Source organism: Chiloscyllium plagiosum, unplaced genomic scaffold, assembly GCF_037043375.1.
Source record: "Chiloscyllium plagiosum isolate Xiang-an unplaced genomic scaffold, Cpla_swu_hap1 HiC_scaffold_8, whole genome shotgun sequence".
Taxonomy (NCBI): domain Eukaryota; kingdom Metazoa; phylum Chordata; class Chondrichthyes; order Orectolobiformes; family Hemiscylliidae; genus Chiloscyllium; species Chiloscyllium plagiosum.
In genome coordinates this window covers 9,565,214-9,578,626 of record NW_028270146.1, presented here as the reverse complement: position 1 = coordinate 9,578,626, position 13,413 = coordinate 9,565,214, and the positions used below count along the sequence as shown (strand labels likewise).

General features: G+C 45.9%; 1 protein-coding gene across 1 annotated transcript in view; it reads right to left on the bottom strand.

The window, feature by feature from the left end:
* Positions 1 to 2,297: 2,297 nt before the first annotated feature.
* Positions 2,298 to 13,413, bottom strand: part of c17h14orf132 (chromosome 17 C14orf132 homolog) — a 103,498-nt gene continuing 92,382 nt past the window's right edge. The window contains exon 2 of the mRNA XM_043696914.2: positions 2,298 to 11,452. Within this exon, the coding sequence (XP_043552849.1) occupies positions 11,228 to 11,452 (225 nt within the window). The 3' untranslated portion in view covers positions 2,298 to 11,227. The remainder of the gene's footprint in view (positions 11,453 to 13,413) is intronic.

Genomic DNA, 13,413 nt, shown 5'->3' with positions numbered 1-13,413 from the left:
ATCAGGATAGTGAGCTGAGCTCAAGGTCAAGCTCAGACCTTGAAGTTGGGCTGGGGCTGTTTTCCTCAGGGGGAAAGAAGATGGGGGAATTTTCAGTCGGGCTGTACAAGATGATGCCAGGATTGGATCCCATGAAGAAAGAGAAGCTGCTCCCATTTCTATATGGTGCAAGGACTCATGGGACACAGCTTCCAGCGAGGAACATGTTTGTGCTCTGGGTGGTGATGACACGTCCCCTGGAAGTGCTGGACATGGAGCTGCACAATGGTTTCAAAAAGAAATATGAAAGGAACTGAACTTGCAGAGGATTGTATGGGCAGAGTGGGACTGGATCGATGCACAGCGAGCTGATGTGACCACATGGGACAGCTGGCCTGTGTGTGTGTGTGTGTGAGAGAGCGATGTGAATGTGTGTGTGTCTGTGAGTGTGCATGTATTTGTGTGTGTATGTGTTTTTGTGAGTGTGTGTGTCTGTGTCTGTATTTATATGTGTGGAGAGGGGTACGTGCGTCTATGTGTGTGTGTGTGTGTGAGTCTGTAATGATGCTATGAACCTCAGCATGGGTCAGTACACCTTCTAGCCAATCGGGTTTCATTTTATTGAAATGCAGTTCAACACAGGAAATGCTGTTGTCAATGGATGTCCAGCAAAATCCCACAAATGTTAATATGATAAGGAAGAGTGTACACATTCTATGGCGCTGGTTGTGGAGGGATACCCATTGACTCCAGAGACAATGAGAAACCCTCGGTGTTCGTTCAGAGCAACAACACCAGTGAGAACAATAGGGGAACAACAAATGCAGAGTGAGTTACAGAGTAACACAGATTCCCTGAAACAGCTGAAGCAAGTCTGTAAGGGCCAGCAAGTGCAAGGCAGATACAACGAAGGTCTCAGTGACCGTTGTGGAAGTTGGTGGGTACTGTCCAGGGCACTGTTGTTGAAGTACACATAGTTCTGATCTTCTCATTTAAAGAGGGATCTAATTGCAACGGAGGCAATTCAGAGATGGCTGCTGGGATGAAGGAGTTGTCAGAAGAGGATAGGCTGGAGTCTGTGTGAATGAGAGGTGATCTTCCTGAACCAGCTAATGTTCTAAAGGGGATGCTGAGAGAATGACTGCACTCATGGGGAATTGAGAACAAGGAGGCACTGTTTCAGGGTAAAACATTGAACTTCTTCTCTCAGAGAATCAAGAAATTTTGGTCAACTCCAGATGACATCATTGACTGATTATAGCACAGGAAGAAGCCACTAGAGTCTCGCTATACGGTTAGGTCACTGGGTCCCGCTATCATCCCTTTCTCTGCAAGTGATTATCTGTATATTTTTTCAGAAAGTCTCAAAGAATCATACAGTATAAAAGAGACTCTTCAGCCCATCCAGTCTGTCCCACTTAAAAACACTATTACCCACTCCCACCCCACGTTCCCGCATTCGGCCCATAGCCTTGAACTTTACGACATTTCAAATGCTCGTCCAAGTACTTTTTTAAAGGTGTAGGGTTTCCCACCTCAGCTCCCCCTCCCAAACACGGTATTCCTGACCCCCAACGCCCTCTAGGTGCAAAAGGTTTCTCCTCAGATCCCCTCAGAACCTCCTGCGTTTCAATTTAAAATCAATCCCCCCTTGTTATTGTATCAGGGCTGTAGTGACTGAGTTATTGTGTGCATTCAGGGTCAAGATAGGCAGATTTCGGAACCATTGTCAGGGGAGATGGTGGTGATGGGGGATGGTGAGAGGGTGTTGGGGAGGTGAGGGACAGATAGAAAAGTGAGATTGAGGCCAGGATCTGATCAACCATGACCTTATTGAATTGTGCTGGATAGGCTGAATGGCTTAATTCTGTTTCTTCCGGCCTAAGGTTACACAAAGTAAAGGAAATAACACGTTCAGAGTCACTTGAATTCAACAGGTACAGTTCCTGCAGATTAGCTTCAATATAGTGTACATGTGTGTCTGTATGTATGTATATGTGTGTCTATGTCTGTGTGTGCAGTGTGTGTGTATATGCACATATGTGTCCCTGTGTGTCTGTCTGTGTGTGTGTGCATGAGTGTGTGTGCACATGGCATGTGTGTGAGACAGTGTGAGTGTGTGTGATGTGTGTGTGATGTGTGTGTGTGAGTGTGAGTGTGTGTGTGATGAGTTAGTGTGTGTGAGAGAGAGTGCGCGTGTGAGAGTGAGTGAATGTATGCGAGAGAGTGTGTGTGTGCGCGTATATCTGTATGAGAGAGTGTGTGACTGTGTGTCTGTGTGTGAGATTGTGTGTGTGTGACTGAGAGAAAGAGTGTGTGTGTTTGTGTGTGTCTGTGTGAGTGTGTGTGTGTGTGAATGTGTGTGCATGTCATGTCTGTGAGTGTGTGAGAGAGAGTATGTGTGAGTGTGTGTGTTTGTCTGGAGAAACCTGGATTCAGGTTCACACATGCCTGAGTGGATTCCTCCATTGCTCATGATGTTAATAGATTAAAAACCATCGCAATCTGAATACAAATTGCCAAGAGAGAGAACAACGTGATTGAAAACATCTGACTCCAAAGAGGTGTTCCTCAGAACACACTTAATCTGAGTCACATGTAGGTTTTATACTCCTTTGAATTTGTTTGAAAATGATATTTTATAACAACCTTTTCAGACATGTAGGCCTCCTGGCAGAGAGATTGGGCCAAGCCACTGTGCCTCTATCAGCATTCCAGAGACCCAGCACTCTAACAGCTGCCGTTCCTTACCCTGCTTTTGCCACACCCTCAAACCTACTTCCTTTTTCTTGTGTTTCCCTCAGGTTTGTGTTTCCCTCTACACACACCACCCTCTTTTCTCCCTCACTGTGCGTTTGATCTACCTTCCTTTCTGACAGATTATCCCTTCAACTTAAAGCATCCATTTTTGCTTTCAAATCTCTGACTCTCCCACCACTACTATTTCTGTCATCCCCTCCAGCCCCAGACCCCTCTGAGATCTCAGTGTTTCTCTGATCCTGGATTCTTGACCAATCCTGATTTTAATTGCTCTTCTACCCAATTGATGGACTAGGCCTCCCTCCTAAACCTCTCTCCCCTCTGCTTCAAGACAGTTCTCAAAAACTATCCCTTTGACCAAGTCTTCGGTCAATTAATATTGTCTTAACATGTTGCGTTTTGGCTGATAATGTTCCTGTGAAAAGCTTTGAGATATTGTATTGCACTGGAGGTGCTCACTAAATGCAGGTAGTTGTTGCTTCTGTGGCGGCTGGGAGACTGAGAGAGAAGAGAGATTCCTCAGAACCTGCTTCGGATTGCCATCTGCTGACCAAAGCTGGCAATTACAGCTGTGTATTTACTGAGCGAGGAGTGCACTCATTGAACTGTCAGGACTGGAGGAGGTCAAATCAACAGGAGGTTATGAAGATAAACTCTCCATGAGGAACTCTATTGGAAACTTGGGGTGGCTCAGTGGTTAGGAGAAAGTGAGGACTGCAGATGCTGGAGATCAGAGCTGAAAATGTGTTGCTGGAAAAGCGCAGCAGGTCGGGCAGCATCTAGGGAACAGGAGAATCGACGTTTCGGGCATGAGCCCTTCTTCAGGAATGAGGAAAGTGTGTCCAGCAGGCTAAGATAAAAGGTAGGGAGGAGGGACTTGGGGGAGGGGCGTTGGGAATGTGATAGGTGGAAGGAGGTTAAGGTGAGGGTGATAGGCCGGAGTGGGGTGGGGGCGGACAGGTCAGGAAGAAGATTGCAGGTTAGGAAGGCGGTGCTGAGTTCGAGGGATTTGACTGAGACAAGGTGGGGGGAGGGGAAATGAGGAAACTGGAGAAATCTTCCAAGGTGGAAGGTGAGGCGCCCTTCCTCCAACCGTCGTGATGCTATAGTCTGGCGATGGAGGAGTCCAAGGACCTGCATGTCCTTGGTGGAGTGGGAGGGGGAGTTAAAGTGTTGGGCTACGGGGTGGTTGGGTTGGTTGGTCCGGGTGTCCCAGAGGTGTTCTCTGAAATGTTCCGCAAGTAGGCGGCCTGTCTCCCCAATATAGTGGCTCAGCGGTTAGCCCTGATGCCTCATAGAGCCAGGGACATGGGTTCAGTTCCAGCCTCGGGGTGACTGTCTGTGTGGGGTTTGCACATCCTCCCCGTGCCTGCGTGGTTTTCCTCTGGGTGCTCCAGTTTGCTCCCAGCGTGGGAAATGCAGGGTTACAGGGATAAGGCAGTGGGTTGGGTCTGGGTGGGATGCTTTCCAGAGGGTTGCAGTGGACTCAATGGGTCGAATGGTCTGTTTCCACACTGTAGGGATTCTATTCTACGAACTCCCAGTTCACAGGAGGTCTGCACGAGAGCTATTCAGTTAAAGAAATCATTACCCCTTGCAAGAGAGTGGACTGCAGGCATTGACGGGGTGCTAAATGGGTGAATGGTTCGCCTGTCCTCAGTATGTTCCCAGACAGCAGAACCAGAGGTCGCAGTGGAAGAATACAGGGTGGGTCATTTTTTTTTAAGATTACTTACACTGTGGAAACAGGCCCTTCGGCCCAACAAGTCCACACCAATCCTCCGAAGCGCACCCACCCAGACCCATTCCCCTACATTTACCCCTTCACCTAACGCTACGGGTGATTTAGCATGGCCAATTCACCTAACCTGCACATTTTTGGACTGACCGGAGCACTCGGAGGAAACCCACGCAGACACGGGGAGAATGTGCAAACTCCACACAGACAGTCACCCGAGGCGGGAATTGAACCCGGGTCTCTGGCGCTGTGAGGCAGCAGTGCTAACCACTGTGCCACCGTGCCGCCCACTGAGCTGAGGAGAAATGTCTTTGTCCAGTGAGTGGCGAGCCTGTGGGATTCTCTGCCACAGGAAGAGGTTGAGGCCAAACGTTGAATATCCTCAGAGAGGAGTGAGGGGCTAAAGGGAGTAAGTGGGAATAGGGGACTGAGTTGGATGATCAGCCGCGATCATGTTGATTGAAGGAGCCGGTTTGAAGGGCCTGCTCCCAGTTTCTATGAATGGTGTGGGCCAAGTTTGAATCATTAAAGTCCTGTCCCAAGGGAGCACATGAAGGAAGATGGGCCCCACATTAGCGCTGGAGAAGCATGTGAAAAACATCACTCAGCAAAGAGCTGGGACTGAGGGTGAGGAGTGGGTGCACATGACCAGGAAGATTTTCTTACCTGTCTGTGCAGGTTATTTGTTAACTATCTCCAGTTCAACTCTCTCCCCTGACAGCAGAGATCATGTTCACTGTCACACATGAGGTGCTAGTGGAAGGAGGATGAAAGGAACCAGCTGAGGTGTCAGATGCATGTTGGATCCCAGTAGGTAACATCACTGAGTTTCATAGTGATGCTAATCCAGAGAGTGAAAGCTCAGAAACAAGCACAGAGAATGATGGAAAAACTCAGCAGGTCTGGCAGCATCTGCGGAGAGAGAAACAGAGTTAATGAGTCAGGTCCAATGACCTTTCGACAGAACTGGAGTGAAAAGAGTTACAAGGATGTTGAGGGGGTTGGAGGGTTTGAGCTATGGGGAGAGGCTGAATAGGCTTCCATGTTTTCCTTGGAACATCGGAGGCTGAAGGGTGACCTTATCAAGGTTTATAAAATCATGAGGGGCATGGATAGGAGAAATAGACAAGGTTTTTTCCCTGGGGTGAGGGAGTCCAGAACTAGAGGGCATAGATTTAAGGTGATAGGGAAAAGATATAAAAGAGACCTAAGGGGCAACTTTTTCACACAGAGGGTGGTGCATGTCTGGAATGAGCTGCCAAAGGAAGTAGTGGTGGCTGGTACAATTACAGCATTTAAAAGGCATCTGGATGAGTATATAAATAGGAAGGGTTTGGAGGAATATGGGTCAAATACTGGCAAATGGGACTAGATTAAGTTGGGATATCTGGTCAGCATGAACAAGTTAGACCGAAGGGTCTGTTTCCGTGTTGTACCACTCTATGCCTGTGACTCTATGACTCTGCGAGTCTATGAGAGCTCAGGGTCAGCAACAGTTGCAAGACACTGGGTAGCAACCGAATCCTCTGACCCAAAAGGTCTCAGATTCATATCCCATTCCTGACCCTTGAGTCTATAATCTATCTGACCCTCCCAGCGCGGTACTGACAGAGTGCAGCACTGCTCCAGTCCCTGCCTCTCAAACAGAATGGTAACAGGAGCCTGTCAACCTCTTCAGAGAGATGTAAAACATCCCCATTATTTCACAGAGTATTCGCAGGCAAGTTCTTCCCAATGTCCTGGGTCCGTGTATAACCCTCTAGCAGCACCATGAGAAACGGATTATCATGTTGCCTGAACACACGCACCAGCTGTTTATACCTGACTGTTGTTAGAATACTGACTGGACTCACAAACCCTTAACGTTCACCTGTCCCTGTGTTTTTATTTTTGCTGTTTACATGTTATTTACTTATCTATGCTACTTAACTCTGTGATCTGCCCGTATTGCTCACAAAACAAAGCTTTTCACTGTGCCTCGGTACACGGGACAATAAATTCAATTCAATTGAATTCAATTTCAGCAGCTTCATCGAGTGGAAAGTGTTTTGGTATATTCTCAGGCGCAATACAAATCCAAGTTTTTCTTTTAACTACAACAGCAGATTGTGGAATATTATCCACACAGTTTGGCAGAGCAGGGAAGAGAATTCTCAGGAAAGGATTTGTTTAAGGTCACCTCAAGCAGGTGACGGTCTCATGGTATTATTATGGAGCTGCTAATGGAGGCCCAGGTACTGCTCTGATGAAGAATCTCCTGGGAATGAAACGTTAGGCTTGCTCTCTCTCTCTCTCTCTCTCTCCATGGATGCTGTCTGACCCGCTGTGATCTCCAGCATTTGTTGTTTACAGTAATGTCCTGGTCAATTGGGTTTAGATCTTATGTGGGAAATGGTGAAGTTTGAATTCAAAAAGGAAACAGGTTTTTCAGCCAAGTCAGTAAATATGATCCAACAGTCAGCAGTCAATCAGGTTTTTGCCCGAAATGTTGATTTTCCTGCTCCTTGGATGCTGCCTGACCTGCTGTGCTTTTCCAGCACCTCTCTGATCTAGATTCTGATCTCCAGCATCTGCAGTCCTCACCTTCACCTAGTCAACCTCATTGTCAGCTGTTTGGTCTACTTTTGTCTCATCTGCACATTTCCTTAATGATGCCTCCTGTATTGAAGTCTAAGTCATTATAATACATCACAAACAGCAAACACCACAGAAAATATCTGTTTTTTCTCCCCCCGCCCCCACGGTCTGGGTTCTGCCTGTTAACCAGTTCACATTCCAAACCCTATGGTCACTGCCTCACTGTTGCTAACTATTTGCATCAATGATTCAGGAATGTGAATCCGAAATAGCATCTCAAAATTCGCATGTGGAAATGTGCAGGAAAACATCTCTGGGCTTGTAGGCTGGGAATGGTAGATAATCTCTAAAATACTGAGAAATCTCGGTGAGTAAATCCCAGCTGGCATAAAATTCCCCTTGTGTTGAAGTTACTAACCAATGGCAGAAGCCAGGAAACAATGCAGTTTGCCTGGAAACCTGTCACGGTCTGTAGCATGTATCTAAACTGTTCAGCTCCAACAAAACGACACAGTCCTTCATTTAGGATGCTGTCAGGAATGGAGGGGTTGAGTTATCAGGAGAGGCTAGATAGATTAGATTAAATTCCCTACAGTATGGAAACAGGCCCTTCGTCCTAACAAGTCCACACTGACCCTCTGAAGACTAACCCACCCAGACCCATTCCCCTACCCTATATTTACCCCTGAATATTGCACCCAACACTACAGGCAGTCTAGCTCAACCTAACCTGCACATCCTTGGACTGTGGGAAAAAACCCACGCAGACGCAGGCAGAATGTGAAAACTCCACACAGACAGTCACCCGAGGCTGGAATCAAACCCAGGTCCCTGGCACTGTGAGGCAGCACTGAGCCACCATGCCACCCATAGGCTAGAACATTTTCACTGGAGCATAGGAGGTTGAGAAGTGACCTTATAGAAGTTTATAAACTAATGAGGGGCATAGACAAGGCGAATGGTACCTTTCTTCCCCTGGGATGGGAGATTTCAAAACTCGGGAGGCATATTTTTAGGTGAGAGAAGAAAGATTTTAAAAAGACACAAGGGGTCATTTCTTTACACCGAGTGGTTCGTGTGTGGAATGAACAGCCACAGGAAGCAGTGGGTGCGGGTACAGTTATAACATTTAAAAGACGTTTGGATAGGTACACGAGTAGGAAAGGTTTGGAGGGATATGGGCCAGGAGCAGGCAGGTGGGAAGAGTTTTGTTTGGGAACATGGTCGGCATGGACTGGTTGGAGCGAAGGTCGGTTTCCGTGTTGTATGATCCTGTGAGTCAATGATTACGGTTAGATCTGAGCTCACTCCAAACGAAGTGCTGGAAAAGCCATTAACTCATCCCTCCTTGGAACCTATGAGTACAATGAAACTGCTGAGAAAGGGGACAATCGGTCAGTTGGAAAGGAGCTGAAGGTGAGACAGTTTACAAAGCAGTAAAAAGCAGGATAAATACTCAGACTTTCACTGAACAAATGGAAGGAAGATTTTCTTTCCTCCTTTCACACTTTCACATCAGCACGTTGGGATGTATGTTTAATGTTTTTTTTTATCACTGACTGGGCCAGCATTTATTTCCCATCCCTAGATGCCCCTTGAGATAGTGGAGGTGAGCTGCCTTCTTGAACTGCTTTCCTATGCTGTATTTTAAATAGCCCATCTCAGTAGACATTAAAAGTGACCCATTTCCATTGAAGACTCACTAAGCGCTACCTAACCCAAATTTCAAGGTGGTTACCTCATGGGTTTGGCTGTTTGAGAGTTTATTGTTGACATGTTTAAGGGAAAAGTGTTTCTGTCAGAAACTAAGTTTGCAAATGGGCCCTGAGGGTGAAGGATTTGAGAATACCAAGCTGTTTAGTCATTTACATTAGAGACACAAGTCGCTAAAAATAGCAGAGGAGGTTATCAAGGTCATTTTTCAAAAAAAAAAGCAAAACTAATTATTAGGTTCATTAACAGCAGGATGGAAGTGAAGACGTGAGAAGTTATACAACAGATGCTGGCGCGATCTGCCACCAAAACAGAAGGTGCTGGAGAAACTCAGCAGGTCTGGCAGCATCTCTAGAGAGAAAGAAACAGAGTTAACTTTCTTTTCATATTAGAACATAGAACATAGAAACACGTTCAGTGACCTTGCAGAGCTGTGTTGAAGTTGCATTGTTAGCCACACTTAGAGAACTGGACAGTGCCCTGGTCTCTCTAAGCAGGATATGGAGGCATTGGAGCAATACAAGAAACTAGAGCAGAATCAATCTGAGGGGTTACACCAAACAGGGCCAGTGCAGTTGGCTTCTCCAAGAAAGAAGTCTTCAAGATTGTGTAAGTCTTCAGTCTGGGGCAACGTAACACAGTCACTACTAAAGGCAGCAGAGCATTCAGGAGAGAGCAATATTACTCAGAGAGTGGTGAGTAACTCACTACCATAAGTGGTGGCTGAGATAAAATCGGTGTTGGATTAGGAGGAAGTTGGATAAAGGAATAGAAGGAAATGCTGAGGATGTGAGACCAGAGGGTAACAAGGGGCTAGTATGGGGTATTTGAACAGAATGGCCTGTTCTATACTGTAAATGTAAGATTGTTGTAAGAGTAGAAATAGACCATTCAGCCCATCAAGATCTGCTCTGCTGTTGAATGAGATCATAGCTGATCGGATAATTCTCAACTCCACGTCTCGGCCTTTTTCCCATCACCCTCTGTTCTCTTTCTGATTAAAAACCTGACCATCTCAGCCTTGAATGACCCAGCCTTGACAGCCCTCTGTGGTTAAAAAAAAAAATTCCACAGATTTATTCCCCTCTGAAAAGAATTACCTCCTCATCTTTGATTTGAACAGGTGATCAATTCTCTGAGGTGATGCACTCTGATGCTAATCTTTCCTAAAAGGGGAAATAACCCCTCTGCATCTATTCAGTCAACTCCCTAAGAGTCTCATCTGTTTCAATAAGGTCGCCTCACATTTTTCATAACTCCAATGAGTGTCGTCCCCAACCTACTCAAACCCTCCTTGCAAGACAGAAAGCGAATAAGAAATATTTTGCAAGATTATATTTACACTGTTACTTGTTTCTTATTAATTTCACCAGACAAATTTAAAAAAGGCTGCTGATTCCCTATCTAACCCATTTTTAACCCATTGTGTTCCCCGGGCAGTTTTGTCTGTTAAATACATAAATAAACTGCCATTAAAGCACTTGTACTTACAGCTATGAAGAATAGTTTTTACAAATGACAATATTTGAAGTTTCTCACTTATTCATTCCTGCTGGCTATGTCATTTCTTTGGAGTTTTTTTTCACAAATACCCCATATTTTGGACATGACTCACAGAAATTGAAAAATTTTAGTAGTCCACTGTACCAGCATCTGTTGAAGCAGAATTCAGCCACACAACAGGAAGAGGATTTGGAAAGAATGGCACATCGATACTTCCCAGCATGAAACATCCCTGTGTTTTACAGAGATAATCAACGTGACTCAGGGCTAGTGTGTCCCTAAAAACCAGACACCCAAATCCTTGAAACTTCCCTCCCTCCCTCGCCAACCTGACCCTCTTGAGTCTCAACTCGCACAGACAGCGAGGATGAATCTCCTGCAACAACAGCTGAAGAAGATCTCAATAAAAGCCCATCGCCACTACCTGCCCAGGAAGTGACTTCTAACCCATTACATTTCCCTTAAGTCGAGATAACCTGTATTTATAAAAGTATTATATTTCAAAAATAACCCTGACACAGTTTGTATTTAATTCTTAAAGCAAAAACCCAACATTGCCACTAAACTGCATTAACCTATCGGAATGTGCTGAATAATTGGGGTGTGGCGCTGGGCAATTGAAAATTGCACTGCAAATTCCCTCGAAAGAGACTGTGACTGTGTAAATATCGTTGTTGTTAACTTATGCAAGGATCTCGTCATTAAAAGATAGCAGTTTGTGGCTCATTGAATAGGGAATATCAGCTCCCTGTAATTACCAAGTTGAAGAGGCCAATAGGTTTGGAGCCATTGATTGTCCAGTGACCAAAACTGAGTACACATGTGACACAAGGCTACAGGGTACCATTAGAACATGCAGACCCATAAGTGACTGAGTTGGATGACGTATAAAATCCTCCATTGTGGGGACAGACTGTTGGGAGGACAGTCACGTTGAGTTGTCAGGCCCCGAACCACCTAAAAGGTGAACGCATATACAACACCAACCACCACAATGTTCCCAATGGTGGCTATTATCGCAATCCATAACCAGATGGCGTCATTGGAGGAGCGAGCTGGTTCCTCGGGCTGATTTGGGGCTGACAGGGTCTCGTTCATGTTGGTCGATGAGTTGAAGAGTGAGAACTCGGTGTTGCACTCATCGATAGGGGAGTCCATGAAGGCACCCGTCATCACAGGGATCTGTGGGAAAAAGAATAACGTCAAGATATTCAGTGTTACTTTTACAAGTGAGCTCACTCATAACAAACATTGGAACATTGGCATATAAGAAGGACATCCAGGCCTTCCAGCTCGCTCGGCTGTTCAATGACATCGTGCTGGAATTGTCCGGATTCCCACTTAATCTACTTTAGCTGAAAGGACAATCCATGGGTTATAGTACACAACAAGACAGCATCCATCTTAATCTTGAAAATGTCAATTATCCCCCAAAATTCATGACCTTTTAGTGGAGGCAGTTCAGAGAAGGTTCATTAGAATGATCCCTGCTTTGGAGGGATTGCCTTATGAGAAAAGATGAAATAGGTAGGCACTTTGCTCACTAGAGTTGAGAAGAATGAGGGGTGACCTCACTGAACATGTAGGATTCTTAAGGATAAATGCTGAGAGGGGTGTTTCACCTCATGGGAGAGTCTAGGGCCTGAGGCACAGTCTCAGAATAAAGGGGCATCAATTTATGGCTGAGATGAGGAGGAATTTCTTCTCTCAGAGGGTTGTGAGTCTTTGGAATGCCTTGTGGGGGCACAGTCCTTGTGGATAATTAACACTGAGACAGATAGATTCTTGATCAGCCAAGGAAAGGCAGGAAAATAGAAATGAGGAGTGTCAGATTAGTCATGATCCTACTGAAAGATGAAGGGGCTGAATGGCCTACTCCTGTTCCTATTCTGATGGTCTTACGGGGAGCGGTCCAAATTTGTTCTGATTCCCCGCCCCCCCCCATTCAACAGCTTTACGAAGTGGCAGTGCCATTGGGAAGGTAGCACCGGTAACCATGACAACACTCCCCCAAGGCCCAAGGGCCTTGGCCAGAGGCGAGCAATGCAGAGGTCATGGCGATGAGGGTCAGGAGACAAGGGAAGATGCCGGAAAAGGAGAGAGTCAATAAAGTGTGGCTCTGGAAAAGCACAGAGGGTCAGGCAGCATCTGAGGAGCAGGAGAGTCGGCATTTTAGGCTTCTTCATAACCCTTGCTGCCAGGAGAGGAAAACATCTCCTGCTGACCAGGCAGCTCCCACATTGCAAAGTTCAGAATTCTAAAGGAGAATTATACCCAACTTGAAACATTAACTCTGTCTCTCTCTCTCTCTCTCTCTCTCTGTTGCCAGACCTGCTGGGTTTCTCCAGCATTTCTCTGCGTTTATTTCAGATTTCTGGCATCGGCAAGATTTTGCTTTCAGTTCAGACAGAACTTGCATTTCCGTAGCACCGCTCAGGTTGTGTCAAAGGAATGTCTTTTTTGAAATGTTGTCACTGCTCTAAACAACCAATTTACACACAGCAAGCTCACACAAACCCCAGTGAGTTAAAGGATCAGGTTTTGACTGAGAAACACCAGTGGAACTGTCCAGTTCTTTCACAGGTCCAGATGGTGAGTCCATGAAGCAGCTACAACATACAAAACGGAAGCAACAGGAGACCATTCAGCCCCTCCAGCTTGCACCACGGCAGTTCGGATCTGTTTTGAGATCAGCATTCCCCGATAAGCCTTAATTTCTTGACTTAACAATAAACTTACCACCTCTGCCTTAAAAATATTCATTGACCCTGCCTCCATCACCGTCTGAGAAACAGAGCTCCAAAGTCAGACAATCCTTAGTCAGTAACTGGTTCTCCTCATCTCAAAGGATGTCCTAAAGGGGTGACCCTTAATTATTAAGCAATGCCCTCTCGTTCTGGGCCCAGCCACAGCAGGAAACATCCTTTAGACATCCACCTATTCAGAACTGGAATGTCTATACACAGGCATGTTCCCCGTCACTGAGTCACCATTTATTGATACATGGAGAGGCCTTAACGCTGATCTAGCTCCCTCAGAAGCACCTCTTAGAGGAAACAGAAACCTTGACATTTCCGTTTCTGTCTGTCAGCCAGGACTCCCTCATTGGAACAGGTTAACATCCTCAGTCAGGGAGCTCAGAT